Consider the following 15,560-nt stretch of genomic DNA (forward strand, 5'->3'; position numbering starts at 1 on the left):
CAGTCCATGGGCACACAGGAAGTTTGCACCGAGCAGAGGTCTAGCCACATTAGCCAGGACAAAGTCCCGTGTGTAACGTCACACACTGAAGCGGAGCGTCTCCTGTTGTGTCCTGTAAGTCTGGATCCTGCTGTCGTTAGCGGCCTCCAGCTAACGACAGCAAGTCACTTTGCCTTCTTGTCAGTAGACGATGCTGGCAGCACACGCACTTGAGCACCCATGTCACACCAGAAGCAATGAACAGTTGATGCCCCTGGCAGCTGAAACCCATGGACCTCTGATGGTCCAAAGCACTGGCAATATTAAAGCTGCACGGTGGTCAGCACTTCTTAGCGTTCATACCAAAGCGAGCGAGGTAATTCACAGACCCGGCCTTGTCAGTTTTCAGGCCTTGCTGACTAGGCTTACTGAGGTAGGGAAAGGAGGAGGAATGATGCACCACTGCCTGGCCAAGTGCAGACTATCAGCCATGTTAGTAAGCTCACTATAGTCCTTCACAAGTACTTTAGTGAGCGCTATGCGAACTTGATCAGGCATTTGCTGCATGAAGAGTTCATTAAAAATAAAAAAGAAGAGTTCTTTATAAATAAAACAAGGATGGTGATTTCCCAGGAGAGACAGCATGTTGTCCATTAGCTCCGTCGGCTTAGCATCACCAAGGATGGTCAAGAAGAGCAACTGTTTGGCGTGCTCAGACTCCGATAGTCCATAAGCGTGTCCAAGGCGAGTTTTCAGTGATCAATACTTATGTTCAGGTGGGTATTCTAGTAGACTCACCAGTATCGCAGCTGTGGAGTTGATGAGCAACGCTACCAAATAGAAATCTTTTGGTGGTGTCAGTAGTGATTTCTCAGAGCACAAATTGGGTCTCAGCTTGTACAAACCAAGCAACAGCATTTTGCTCCCAAAACTCCAGTGGTTTCAAAGTGACTGCATTGGGAAACATGTTCAATAACTCTGGAATCATTGGGGTCACCAATGTAGGTTTTCACAAATAAAACAACGTGAGGCATTTTACGTTTAAGAAAAACCATAACAACTCATTTATTGTACTCCAAAACCTGAACACAAAGCGCAGTAAAACGGCAATACGCAGAGAAAAAATGAGGTACGAAGGTAAACTAGCCAAGAATATAAAGGAGGATAGTGAAAGCTTCTTTAGGTATGTGAAAAGGAAAAAAATAGTTAAGACCAAAATTGGGCCCTTGAAGACAGAAACGGGTGAAATTATTATGGGGAACAAGGAAATGGCAGACGACTTGAACAGGTACTTTGGATCTGTCTTCACTAGGGAAGACACAAACAATCTTCCAGATATAATAGTGGCCAAAGGACCTAGGGTAATGGATGAACTGAAGGAATTTTATATTAGGCAGGAAATGGTGCTGGATAGACTGTTGGGTCTGAAGGCTGGTAAGTCCTCGGGACCTGATGGTCTGCATCCCAGGGTACTTAAGGAGGTGGCTTTAGAAATCGTGGACACATTGATAATCATTTTCCAATGTTCTATAGATTCAGGATCAGTTCCTGTGGATTGGAGGGTGGCTAATGTTGTCCCACTTTTCAAGAAAGGAGGGAGAGAGAAAACAGGGAATTATAGACCGGTTAGCCTGACCTCAGTGGTGGGAAAGATGCTGGAGTCAATTATAAAAGATAAAATGAGGACACATTTCGATAGCAGTAACAGGATAGGTCCGAGTTAGCATAGATTTATGAAGGGGAAATCATGCTTGACTAATCTTCTGGAATTTTTTGAGGATGTATCTATGAAAATGGACAAGGGAAAGCCAGTGGATGTAGTGTACCTGGACTTTCAGAAGGCCTTTGATAGAGTCCCACATAGGAGGTTAGTGGGCAAAATTAGGGCACATGGTATTGGGGGCAGAGTACTGACATGGACTGAAAATTGGCTGGCTGACAGGAAACAAAGAGTAGCGATTAACGGGTCCCTTTCGGAATGGCAGGCGGTGACCAGTGTGGTATCACAGGGTTCAGTGCTGGGACCGCAGCTGTTTACGGTATACATTAATGATTTAGATGAAGGGATTAAAAGTCACATTAGCAAATTTGCAGATGACACAAAGCTGGGTGGCAGTGTGAAATGTGAGGAGGATGTTATGAGAATGCAGGGTGACTTGGACAGGCTGGGTGAGTGGGCGGATGTATGGCAGATACAGTTTAATGTGGATAAATGTGAGGTTATCCACTTTGGTGGTAAGAACAGGAAAGCAGATAATTATCTAAATGGAGTCAAGTTCGGAAAAGGGGAAGTACAACGAGATCTAGGTGTTCTTGTACATCAGTCACTGAAATCAAGCATGCAGGTACAGCAGGCAGTGAAGAAAGCTAATGGTATGCTGGCCTTCATAACAAGGGGAATTGAGTATAGGAGCAAAGAGGTCCTTCTTCAGGTGTACAGAGCCCTGGTGAGACCACACCTGGAGTACTGTGTGCAGTTTTGGTCTCCAAATTTGAGGAAGAACATTCTTGCTATTGAGGGAGTGCAGCGTAGGTTCACAAGGTTAATTCCCGGGATGGCAGGACTGTCAGATGTTGAAAGATTGGAGTGACTGGGCTTGTATACACTGGAATTTAGAAGGATGAGAGGGTATCTGATTGAAACATATAAGATTATTAAGGGATTGGACACGATGAAGGCAGGAAGCATGTTCCCGCTGATGGGTGAGTCCAGAACCAGAGCCCACAGTTTAAGAATAAGGGGTAGGCCATTTAGAATGGATTTGAGGAAAAACTTTTTCACCCAGAGAGTGGTGGATATGTGGAATGCTCTGCCCCAGAAGGCTGTGGAGGCCAAGTCTCTGGATGCTTTCAAGAAAGAGATGGATAGAGCTCTTAAAGATAGCGGAATCAAAGGTTATGGGGATAAGGCAGGAACTGGATACTGATTGTGGATGATCAGCCATGATCACAGTGAGTGGTGGTGCTGGCTCGAAGGGCTGAGTGGCCTACTCCTGCACCTATTGTCTATTGAACTTCACATAATTATGTCATCACATCAGAGCAGCCTTTTAAAGCGAACCCCAACTCAACATCGGTGGTTGTAGATTATGTATGTTACTTTTACAGTCATTCTGAAATTAGTTGCTCAGTTGCAGAGAGGCCAATGAAATGGGGAACTGGAGAGAAAGAGCCCTAGGGTTGGGGAGTCTAGGACCAGAGGGCTCAGCCTCAGAATACAGGTATGTCCCTTTAGAATGGAGATGAGGAGGAATTTCTTTAACGAGATGGTGGTGAACCTGTGGCACTCATTGTCCCAGACAAGCCAAATCATTGATTATTTAAAGTGGAGGTCGATAGGGTCTTGATTAGCAAGTTATGGGGAGAAGACAGGAGAATGGTGTTGGGAGGGATAATAAATCAGCCATAATGGGGCAGACTCGACGGGCCAAATGGTCTAATCCTGCTCCTTTGTTTATGGTCTTCCCATTCACTGCTTTCCCACATTTCGCAAACCGTGAAGTTCCGTATTGCACACTTGTATTAAATCACCTTGGCTGTTCGCTATTGGCTGTGAGGAAGGGAAATTACAGAAACAATGAACAGAAAGATTGGTGGTGTCGGGATTGGACCAGTAAGGAGACTCTCAGCCGGACACTGCCGACTGCAGAGCCTGGTTCTTGCGGGGTTGTATCTGTCGGCCTCTGTCCCGGCAACTGTGATCTCAACGCAGAGTAACAGACAGAGCAGTCTGTTGGTCGGAGATTTAAAGACTCATGCCGGATACTAAAGGTGGGTCGTTCGTGGGCGGAAAGATTCTGAGAAGCTACACAGCGGCGAAAGGAAATTTAGAGGAATACAAAGAATAAAGGGGTGGGTGATACAGCGGGAAGGGGTGAGAAATACTTGCTAGGGAACAAGGTTACATTTCCTTTCTAGAAACTATTTTTTTCGATTAGAATATAAATTAAAGGAGTGGATAGTCTAGCTGAGAATTCCTCCCTTCACTGACACAGAGCGACTGAAGAGGGAAGAAAGGGATCTATTTCTGCGAATAGATCGAGAAATACAGTGAACTCTGTGAGAGCCAGGACGCGGGGCAGACAAAACGAGGATTTGGGGATGTGGCGTATTTTGACATCCCGAAGTTCTTCGATGAAGTGCCACACACAATAAGAGTTTGATTGTAGTACTGTATAATGGATGCCGATGAATTGGTTAATGGACAGAAACCGGAGGAGAAACTAAGGACGTGGTTTTCCGTTGGGAGACTCAGCATAACTTACCTTAATAGCTTGAGGGAATAGACACATGTAAAATGCTGGAGGAACTCAACAGGTCAGCCAGCGTCCCATAGTGGGAATAAACAGTTCTTCATCTGGACTGGAAAGGAAGGGGGAAGAAACAAGAATAAGAAGGTGGGGGAGGGGAAGGAATACAATCGGCAGGTAAGAAATTGGGCAAAGGATTTGTAGATGCAGTTTAGGGAAATGCTAAACTATGTATTTTGAGCAATTAAACCAGGTGAGAGAGAAGATGGGGATGAAGTAAAAAGCCGGGAGCTGAGAAGTGAAGGGCCGAAGAAAAGGGAATCTAATAGGAGAGGACAGTGGAGCACGGGAGAAAGGGAAGGAGGAGGAGAGTCAATAGAAGGAGGTGATGTGCAAGTTGAGGAGAAGGGAAGGAGTGAGGGGGGAACTGGAATGGAAAGGAGAGAAGGAGGAGGGGGGAAATTACTGGAAGTTAGGCAAACCAGTATTCATGCTGTCAGGTTGGAGGCTACCCAGACAGAATATGAGGTGTTGCTCCTTGACCTGAGTGTGATCTTATCGTGGCAGTAGAGGAGGTTTTGGTCCAACATGTTGGAATGGGAATGGGAAGTCGAATTAAAATGTATACAGAGAATAGAGCAGTGGGCTAAGCACATACCCACGTGGTGTGCCAGTGTTGATCGGCAGTGAGGAGGATATGTTATCACCAATCCGCACGGATTGTGGTCTTTTGGTTAGGAAGTCCAGGATCTAATTGCAGAGGGAGGTACAGAGGCCCAGGTTCTGCAATTTCTCAAGCAGGATTGTGGGAATGATGGTATTAAATACTGAGCTATAGTCGATGAACAGCATCCTGACATAGGCGTTTGTGCTGTCCAGGTGGTCTAAAGCTGTGTGAAGAGCCATTGAGATTGCGTCTACCGTTGACCTATTATGGTGATAGGCAAATTGCAATGGGTCCAGGTCCTTGCTGAGGCAGGAGTTCAGTCCAGTCATGACCAACCTCTCAGAGTATTTCATCACTGTCATTGTGAGTGCTACTGGGTGATAGTTATTAAGGCAGCTCAGATTATTCTTCTTGGGCACTGGTATAATGGTGGAAGGCAAATGGTGTGTTGTACTTTATTGCTAGGGGACTGGAGTACAAGAGCAAAGACATCATACTAGATGTGATGCTGTGGACTGTCTATATGGGCTTTTGGAAGGCTTTTGATAAGGTCCAACTTGGTAATTTTATCCAGAAGATAAGATCTTATGGGATCCAGGCTGCACAAGCCAGTGAATACATAACTGGTTTGGTGGAATGAGTCGGACCGTGTGGAGAGTTGATTTTTACTTTAGATACTTGTGGCCAGCTGGCGGTGTGCCACAGGGATTAGTGTTATGTTGCCCCTTTGTCATGTATATTTTTAATTATATGTATGAGAATGTAAGGGATGTCATTGTGTGTGGTGTGTAGTGCAGAAGAATGTGTAAGGTTGCAACAGGATCTTGATCAAGTAAGAAATTGCGCAAAGGATTTGTAGATGCAATTTAGGGAAATGCTAAACTATGTATTTTGAGCAGTTAAACCAGGGCAAAATGTGCCTTAGTAAATGGCATGGTAGAGCAGAGACCTAGGGGTGCAAGTATACAGTTTACAAAAAGTGGTGACACAGGTAGACAAGGTGGTGCTGAGGATGCATTGAGTATAAGAGTTAGGGTGTCATGTTGGTGCAGTAGAAGACTTTGGTGAGGCCACACTTGGAATATTGTAAGCATTTCTGGTCTCCATTATATGGGAATGATGTGATTAAATTGTGAGAGGATGCATAAAATCTTCACAAGGGTATTACCAAGACTGGAGAGCTTGACTTATAAAGAGAGGCTAGATAGGCTGGGATTATTTTCCTTGGCGTGTAGGAAGCTGAGGGTTGACCTTATAGAAGTTTCTTCTTTAATCATGGGACATGGATAAGCTGGATGCAGTCTTTCTCCTAAGGTAGACAAGCCTAAAATTATGAGGTATATGTTTAAGGTGAGAGGGGTAAGATTTAGAGAGGATGTGAGGGACAGGAATTTCCACACGGGATTTTCTGTACCGGATTTTCCATGCTGGTTTTCCCATACAGGGGGTTGTGAGGATAAGGTATCAGAGGAAGTAGAAGGGTACAATTACGGTCTCATTTATGGAACTATTAAGAGGGACATGGGCCAAACATAGGCAAAGTAGATGACTTTAAGAGGGCACCTGAATTGACATGTATGAGTTGGGCTGATAAGATAGTTTCTGTGTCGTGGATCTCTAATTTTAATGAGATGGTGAAACTACATCTGGAGTAGTTTGTGCAGGTTTACAGTCTCTACCTAACGAAGGACAAAGGGAGTGCAGCGCAAGTTCACCTGAGTGATTCATATTGTTATGAGCTGTCAGATGTATAGAAAATTTAAGCAGACTGGGCCTGGGGTATCCTGAGTTTACGAGAATGAGGGATGCCCCCTTATTCTTGCATAGGGAATTCTCATCTTGCTTGACAAGGTAGTGATACATTCTAATTACAGTGCTGGTGGCCATTCAGACCATCAAATCCTTGCTAGCTCCCAATGGAGCGATAACATCAGCCTTATTCCCCCAGCCCCTCCTTATTTCCTTTAATCCTGCAATACAGTCACTCTTACATGCCCCTCAACTCCTCTTTGACAAATGCAAGGAGTTACTTTCTGAGACATCAGAACAATTAGAAGGAACTGTTACTAGTACTATTAGAATGAATGGTGGCACCATGGGGAGTAGAACAGAGAGACCTCGAAGGACAGGTCCATAGATAAACAGGATGGTGAAGAAGGCATCTGGCATGCTGGTCTTCATCAATTAGAGTGGTGAGTACATATTGGGAAGCTGTTGCAGTTATATAAGACATTGGTGAGGTTGCACGTGGATTTGGTCATCCTGATATAGGAGGGACATCATTAAGCTGAAAGGAGTGTAAAAACTATTTACAAGAATGTTGTTTTGACTCGAGGGCCAGAGTTGTAGTGAGAGATTGCCAGACTAGAACATCATTCATTCCTTGCAGTGTAAGAGACTGAGGGATGTCCTTATAGGGGTAAATAAAATCATAGGGTGAATGCCATATCCTTTATCCCAAGCAAAAGGAAACAAAAAGTAGAGGCTATAGGTTTGAGATGAGAGGAGAAAGATTTGAAAGGGACTAGAAAGACAATGTCTTCATGCAGAGGATGGTGAGTATATGGAATGAGCTGCCAGAGGAAGTAGTTGAGGCAGGTACAGAAACAACTTGAGAGTCATTTGGATAAATATGTATAGGAAAGGTTTAGAGAGAAACAGGGCAAATGGGACTATTCTAGGTGGGAATGTTGATTGGCATGGGTGAGTTGAGCTAAAGAGTCTGTTTCTGTGCAATATTGCTCTTTGATTCTACGACTATAGTTTGAGTTCACCTTCCATTGTGTGCTGCAGTTACAGACCAGTTAGTTAGTGTGGCAGAAGTCTTCCAGCTACAGTATGTAACTGACAAGGCACAGCTTATCCTTGGCATCGGGAACTTGGTCAGGGTGAAGGTAGCATCAACCTGCCTTTTCTCCATGCAAGACAGATGAATCTGTTTCTTTATCTAATGGGTATTTCATCCTACACACATCAAAGTTGCTGGTGAACGCAGCAGGCCAGGCAGCATCTCTAGGAAGAGGTGCAGTCGACATTTCAGGCCGAGACCCTTCGTCAGGACTAACTGAAGGAAGAGTGAGGAAGGGATTTGAAAGTTGGAGGGGGAGGGGGAGATCCAAAATGATAGGAGAAGACAGGAGGGGGAGGGATAGAGCCAAGAGCTGGACAGGTGATAGGCAAAAGGGGATACGAGAGGATCATGGGACAGGAGGTCCGGGAAGAAAGACGGGGGGGGGGGGTGACCCAGAGGATGGGAAAGAGGTATATTCAGAGGGACAGAGGGAGAAAAAGGAGAGTGAGAGAAAGAATGTGTGCATAAAAATAAGTAACAGATGGGGTACAAGGGGGAGGTGGGGCCTTAGCGCAAGTTAGAGAAGTGGATGTTCATGCCATCAGGTTGGAGGCTACCCAGACGGAATATAAGGTGTTGTTCCTCCATCCTGAGTGTGGCTTCATCTTTACAGTAGAGGAGGCCGTGGATAGACATGTCAAAATGGGAATGGGATGTGGAATTAAAATGTGTGGCCACTGGGAGATCCTGCTTTTTCTGGCGGACAGAGCGTAAATGTTCAGCAAAGCGGTCTCCCAGTCTGCGTCGGGTCTCGCCAATATATAAAAGGCCACATCGGGAGCACCGGACGCTGTGCTGCTATTGTGACTCCCGTCTCCCCTTCCCCCACCAATACTCTGCAATCCCGTCTCCCTCAGATCCCACCGTCAGCTCCTGTACCCTCGGAGGCTCCATCTTCCTCTCACCCCAACCCTCCCCTCTCCATTGACACACCCAGCCTTCCCCCTCCCCCCTCTGATCCCAGCTCTCATCCGTGCCGGGTCTTTACCATCCCCTCCGACTTTCAACTGTCGGAGGCAGAAGGCTCGGTTCTCAGTAAGGTCCTCACGTTTGTCCCCCTTCGCCCACACCTCAGCGAGTTCCGTGTTCGCCATGATGCGGAACTTTTCTTCCGCCGTCTCCGTCTCCGAGCCTACTTCTTCGGCAAGGACTCTTCCACCCCCACCGATGACCCCTTCTCCCGTCTTCAACCCTCCTCTTCTTCATGGACACCCCACTCTCGTCTTCTGCCTGCTCTGGATCTCTTTATCGCCAACTGCCGACGGGACATCAACCGTCTCGACTTCACCGCACCTTGTCCCCATTCCAACCTCACTCCTTCGGAATGCTCTGCTCTCCACTCCCTCCGCACTAATCCTAACCTTATTATTAAACCCGCCGATAAGGGGGGTGCTGTTGTAGTCTGGCATACTGACCTCTACCTTGCCGAGGCACAGCGACAACTCGCGGATACCTCCTCTTATTTACCCCTCGATCGTGACCCCACTAAGGAGCACCAGGCCATTGTCTCCCACACCATCACCGACTTTATCCACTCAGGGGATCTCCCATCCACTGCTACCAACCTTATAGTTCCCACACCCCGCACTTCTCGTTTCTACCTCCTACCCAAGATCCACAAACCTGCCTGTCCTGGCTGACCTATTGTCTCAGCTCGCTCCTGCCCCACCGAACTCGTTTCTGCATACCTCGACACTGTTTTATCACCCCTTGTTCAATCCCTTCTGACCTATGTTCGTGACACTTCTCACGCTCCTAAACTTTTCGATGATTTTAAGTTCCCTGGCCCCCACTGCTTTATTTTCACCATGGATGTCCAGTCCTTATATACTTCCATCCCCCATCAGGAAGGTCTCAAAGCTCTACGCTTCTTTTTGGATTCCAGACCTAATCAGTTCCCCTCTACCACCACTCTGCTCCATCTAGCGGAATTAGTCCTTACTCTTAATAATTTCTCTTTTGGCTCCTCCCACTTCCTCCAAACTAAAGGTGTAGCTATGGGCACCCGTATGGGTCCTAGCTATGCCTGCCTTTTTGTTGGGTTTGTGGAACAATCTATGTTCCGTGCCTATTCTGGTATTTGTCCCCCACTTTTCCTTCGCTACATCGACGACTGCATTGGCGCTGCTTCCTGCACGCATGCAGAACTCGTTGACTTTATTAACTTTGCCTCCAACTTTCCTATCTGGACTATTCCTCCTCTCAGCCTGTCTCTTGCAAAAATGCCATCCCCTTCTCGCAATTCCTCTGTCTTCGCCGCATCTGCTCTCAGGATGAAGCTTTTCATCCTAGGACGAGGGAGATGTCTTCCGTTTTTAAAGAAAGGGGCTTCCCTTCCTCCACTATCAACTCTGCTCCTAAACGCATCTCCCCCATTTCACGTACACCTGCTCTCACTCTATCCTCCCACCACCCCACTAGGAATAGGGTTCCCCTGGTCCTCACCTACCACCCCACCAGCCTCCGGGTCCAACATATTATTCTCCATAACTTCCGCCACCTCCAACAGGATCCCACCACTAAGCACATCTTTCCCTCCCTCCCTCTCTCTGCATTCAGCAGGAATCACTCCCTACGCAACTCCCTTGTCCATTCCTCCCTCCCCCATCCCTCCCCACTGATCTCCCTCCTGGCACTTATCCGTGTAAGCGGAACAAGTGCTACACATGCCCTTACACTTCCTCCCTTACCACCATTCAGGGCCCTAAACAGTCCTTCCAGCTGAGGCAACACTTCACCTGTGAGTCGACTGGGGTGATATACTGCGTCCGGTGCTCCCGATGTGGCCTTTTATATATTGGCGAGACCCGACGCAGACTGGGAGACCGCTTTGCTGAATATCTACGCTCTGTCCACCAGAGAAAGCAGGATCTCCCAGTGGCCACACATTTTAATTCCACATCCCATTCCCACTCTGACATGTCTATCCACGGCCTCCTCTACTGTAAAGATGAAGCCACACTCAGGTTGGAGGAACAACACCTTATATTCCGTCTGGGTAGCCTCCAACCTGATGGCATGAACATCGACTTCTCTAACTTCCGCTAAAGCCCCACCTCCCCCTCGTACCCCATCTGTTACTTATTTTTATGCACACATTCTTTCTCTCACTCTCCTTTTTCTCCCTCTGTCCCTCTGAATATACCTCTTGCCCATCCACTGGTTCCCCCCCCCACCTTGTCTTTCTTCCCGGACCTCCTGTCCCATGATCCTCTCGTATCCCCTTTTGCCTATCACCTGTCCAGCTCTTGGCTCTATCCCTCCCCCTCCTGTCTTCTCCTATCATTTTGGATCTCCCCCTCCCCCTCCAACTTTCAAATCCCTTACTCACTCTTCCTTCAGTTAGTCCTGACGAAGGGTCTCGGCCTGAAACGTCGACTGCACCTCTTCCTACAGATGCTGCCTGGCCTGCTGCGTTCACCAGCAACTTTGATGTATGTTGCTTGAATTTCCAGCATCTGCAGAATTCCTGTTGTTTGGGTATTTCATCCTGTTTCTTTTCACTTTAGTCCATCAATCTATTTCACAAAACAGATAGAAGATTACTTTGAATTGATACTGAGAATCAAAACTTAATTGAAAAAAAAAATGGACAGGCTTTTAAAAAAAGCAGGAAGAGAGCTGGAGAAATTTGGAAAAGAAAATATCCTCCAAAAAATTGATCACAAGAAAATTGACAGGGGAGTAAAGCAGATTTTAAGGAAGGACAAGACCGTGAGGGAACAATCAGAAGAGACCAATCTTCCTGGTGAGGCAAGTGATGCACCAAGCATGTGCCAAGGTGAACCTACTACAACCAACACACTTGCTGGTGAGTAACTCGTTTTGTTTGCTCATTTTCCTTGTGATGCTATTTGATTGTGTCGTTGTGAGTGCCAAAAGCTCTCCTTATTGCCCTATCTACCTGTAATACTACTTTCATGGAATTGTGGAGCTGTTTATTCTACCACACATCTCAGTGCCTTTCTTGCACACCTTATCATGATGGCTTTACAGGAATTGGGAGGGGGAGAGGTGGTTAAAAGCAGAGGAGGTTGAAGAGCTGATAACTCACTTTTCCCCAGGATAGCTCCTATTGTTCTGACGAGACATCAGAAAACTCCTCCTTGCCCTACTCCAAGGATACACCACTATGGATGTCTTGATGTGAAAACTGTTCCATGGCAAAAAGTTCAACCATTTAACAATAGATAGTGACGAATATTTGCACTTTGGCTACCAGTAATCCCTGTTCTAGATGATGTGCTGATAATGTAAGGGAGGTATAAGGTTAATATAATTCTACACAAGACATGCTAGAAAAATCCACTGTAAACTTTGTTAATAACAACTGGTTTATATTCCCTTGGAAAAGGTATCCATAGAAGCCATAACACCAAGAGTCTCATCTCTGAGAGGGGCCATTTAGAAATTAAAGATGTACACTATGTCCAAAAATACCTTTTTTTGGTGGGGGGGGGTGGGATCCAAGAGATGGCTTGGCATTTTATTCTGGATATCACTTGTTACTCTGTAGGGCTGACGTGCCACCTACCATACTCCAGTACCACTATTCTGCCAAGCTATTTCAACACAAGGGAAAAGGGAATTTCCTATCCAGGCAACTATGTCATCTCAAAATGGCCTTTGTCCTGAGAGGTTGTACTGCTATTTCGATGGAGTGTTGGCCCCCCCTCCAAATAGAATCCCTGAAAGTTAATATCAGAAAATGCGACAAATGGTGGGACTATGAAAGACGTATGCCAATAATCCTGCAGAATGTCAAGGTTTCTTTTTGTCTTTAAATGAAGGCAGCAATCTCTTTCAAGTAAGACAAAAGATGTTTTGCTAATTTGGTGGATTTGGGTTAATTGAAATACTTTGGAACCTGTACATTTTGGCCAAATTTTGTGGCTGCCCTGATTAGCCAGTTTCATGGAAATAGTTAAAAAAGTACTTTAAAAATACTAACTACTGCTTACTTTCTAATAAATTATGTATTTAAATGAAAACACAGAATAATTTAAACACTATCAATATCTCTATTGTACTAGAAAAATATATTAGTTCCCAATTGTTATCGATAGAGGAATTCATTCAGTGTACCTGTGCACTACCATGTTCTTTTGATTGACTTAAATGAACAAAACCAGCACAGACACCTAATGGACTGCCTTCGTACAATTCTTTCAATGATAGCATCCCCCAAATCTTCATTTTCATTGTAACATTCAAGATGATTGCCAATGCCTTCAAATTCGTCATAGCTCCTAACTTGCTGAAGTAGTGAAATCTTTTTCACTCCCAGTCATTTCTGACATTTCCAAACCTGAAAGCAATGTGCAAAATAGTTCTGTGTTGTTTTGCCGTTTATTTCTCAGCAACTATCAGTGACAAAAATCACTGTGCTTTTTCAACACAAACATATGCAAGTGACACTATTTAAAAACTAGCTGCTCCAAGCACACAACTGCCACCAGTTAGAAACCGTTCAGCAACTATCTCCTGTCCCAGTTAAGTGGCATTACATCCCAAATAAATAAAAGGAATCCGAGCTATTTTGTCGATTATTTGTTGTTCTTTAAGAGTTGTCCCAAATAAGCAGCTGCCCCGATTACCCAATGGGCCAATTAACCAGAATCCACCGTATAACATTAATGGAATGCCAAATTACTTCAGTGTTGCCTATGATCCTGCTATTTATTTTGCCTAACATAATATTGTACTTCAGCAGAAACTCAAAATGAAGAAAGAACGGGTGAGCTAAAAGAAAAGCTTCAAAATGTATTTCAGCAAGGAAAAGTCCCATTTTATGTCAGGACGCTGACTGTTTGTGGCTATAGGAGCGCAGGAAAAACTACCTTGCTCCGCAGGTTACTGAATGAGCCCTTCCGGGAGGATGAGCCTATAACAGATGGAATACGGATTGGACAAATTGATATTAAAAACTGGGAAGAAAAGATAGGTAAGCCCATTAAGAGTGGGAGATAGTGGTAAATTTGAATTTCCACCCCTTCCTCCTCCACAGAAAATCTATTGCGGTCTGCCTGGAGGAGTATATTGCATAATACAGTGTGTAGTGACTAATCCAGAAACTCGAGAGCACAGCTGTGGGCCACAGATAGATGTATTTCAACTTCTTATGAGAAGTCCAGACAATCAGAGCCTTGCTTATTGGGCCATTCACAGCCCTTACGCAAATACAGCACCCACCTGCACAGTGTTACAAGATCAGGGAAAATAATCTGAACAGTTCCTTTCAGTTGAATGTAGCCATCTTTAAAGATCACACTGGACTTTATGAAGGGACTGATATTAGCAAAGCTACCTCCCTCTTATGTAAAGCATTTAGTTAGCGGGTAGAAATTGGTCTTGTTCCTTCTCGATATTCATTGCATGGGATCACAACGGATCCATTGACTGCACCTCTCTTACTTATACTGACATGAGCAATGGACAATGTCTTTCCCTGTGACATCAGTACCTCTGTTAACATGGTGGAAAATGACTTAATCCACCAAGCTTTTGTATTATACTTGACAAAGCTGAGACATGATAACACAATGGTTTGAAGCAGACCCTGAGAAGAAAAATGTAAACAATAACAAAGATTCTGAACAAGCCTTAATTTCTATGTTAATCAAACCTCTGTTGTTGTTCAAGTTTGCAAATTACTTCCTACATGCATAGCTTTGTGGACCAGAACTTATTATTTATTATTTTTAAAAAACTACGTAATGGCAAACTGATATATATTTCTTCTCACACTCTGCAATTGGTCTTCAAACTTGAAGTGGGGGTGGGGGGTGTTGTAAAAAAACTGAAGAACACGGTCAGCCAGTTTTAAAGATAAATGTTTATATTTTGGTGTAGGCATATGAAAGAATTTTCATCTTTTTCTTTATAGTTGCTGATTGACCTGCTGTGCATTTCCGATTTCATACAGTTTTCCTGATTTGAAAATGACCACTTTCAAGTAATCTTGATCTACTTCACATTGTATTCCATTTCCTTCTCTTCCGCTTACGCACTGAGTGCTTGAACTTTGGGATGTCTTGAACACAAAAGTTTGACACAAACTGAGTTCTAAAAGTATGATCTTCTAAACATAATTAAACATATTCAGAATTTACTACCTTCTTCTCTTGTCAATAGATAATCCAAGTGATGATTTAACAACTGCAATTGCAACTTGTGTTTTAAATACCGACAAACAACCTCTAGACGGTAAGTGATAGTGATTTTTTTTTAAATAGGAAGAGATTTCTTAAAATAATGTTTAGAATTGATTAATCCCAGATGGATATAATTGTTATATATCCCGAAATCCAGTTCTCCTCATGATTCACAAGCATGATGCTGGGATTGGAGGGCTTGAGTTACAGGGAGAGATTGGATAGGCTGAGACGGTTTTCTCTGGAATGAAGGAGGCTGAGGGGTAATGGTATGAAGAACACAGATCAGGTGGATTGTCACAGTCTTTTTTTTCCCCCCAGAGTAGAAGAGTCTAAATCCAGAGGTCATGGGTTTAAGGTCAGTGAAGAAAGATTTAGAGGGGATCTGAGGGATAAGGTTTACGCTCAGAGAGTATATGAATCGAACTGGCAGAGGAAGTGGTATCAATTACCACATTTAAAAGGCACTTGTTAAGTGTATGGACAGGAAAGTTTTAGGGGATGTGAGCCAAAAGCAGGGCAATGGAAGTATCTGAGAGGGCACTCGAGTTGGCATGGGCGAATTAGGCGGTAGGGCCCATTTTATGCTGTTATAACTCTTCAGAGCTTCCACTTCCTTTTGTTCTCCCCACTGTCGCTCAGTTGATCATTAGGACCAA

At 44.6% G+C, this 15,560-nt stretch overlaps 1 protein-coding gene across 5 annotated transcripts in view; it reads left to right on the forward strand.

The window, feature by feature from the left end:
- Positions 1–3,578: 3,578 nt before the first annotated feature.
- LOC134347984 (uncharacterized) overlaps positions 3,579–15,560 on the forward strand; it is a 48,813-nt gene continuing 36,831 nt past the window's right edge. Inside the window, exons 1-4 of one of the 5 annotated variants that reach the window (XM_063050697.1) lie at positions 3,579–3,750; positions 11,257–11,558; positions 13,458–13,691; positions 14,882–14,953. In XM_063050697.1, the coding sequence (XP_062906767.1) occupies positions 11,336–11,558; positions 13,458–13,691; positions 14,882–14,953 (529 nt within the window). In that variant the 5' untranslated portion in view covers positions 3,579–3,750; positions 11,257–11,335. The remainder of the gene's footprint in view (positions 3,751–11,256; positions 11,559–13,457; positions 13,692–14,881; positions 14,954–15,560) is intronic. The other 4 variants (XM_063050692.1, XM_063050693.1, XM_063050695.1 and 1 more) reach the window with 4 other exon arrangements.

Source organism: Mobula hypostoma, chromosome 6 (assembly GCF_963921235.1).
Source record: "Mobula hypostoma chromosome 6, sMobHyp1.1, whole genome shotgun sequence".
Lineage (NCBI taxonomy): Eukaryota > Metazoa > Chordata > Chondrichthyes > Myliobatiformes > Myliobatidae > Mobula > Mobula hypostoma.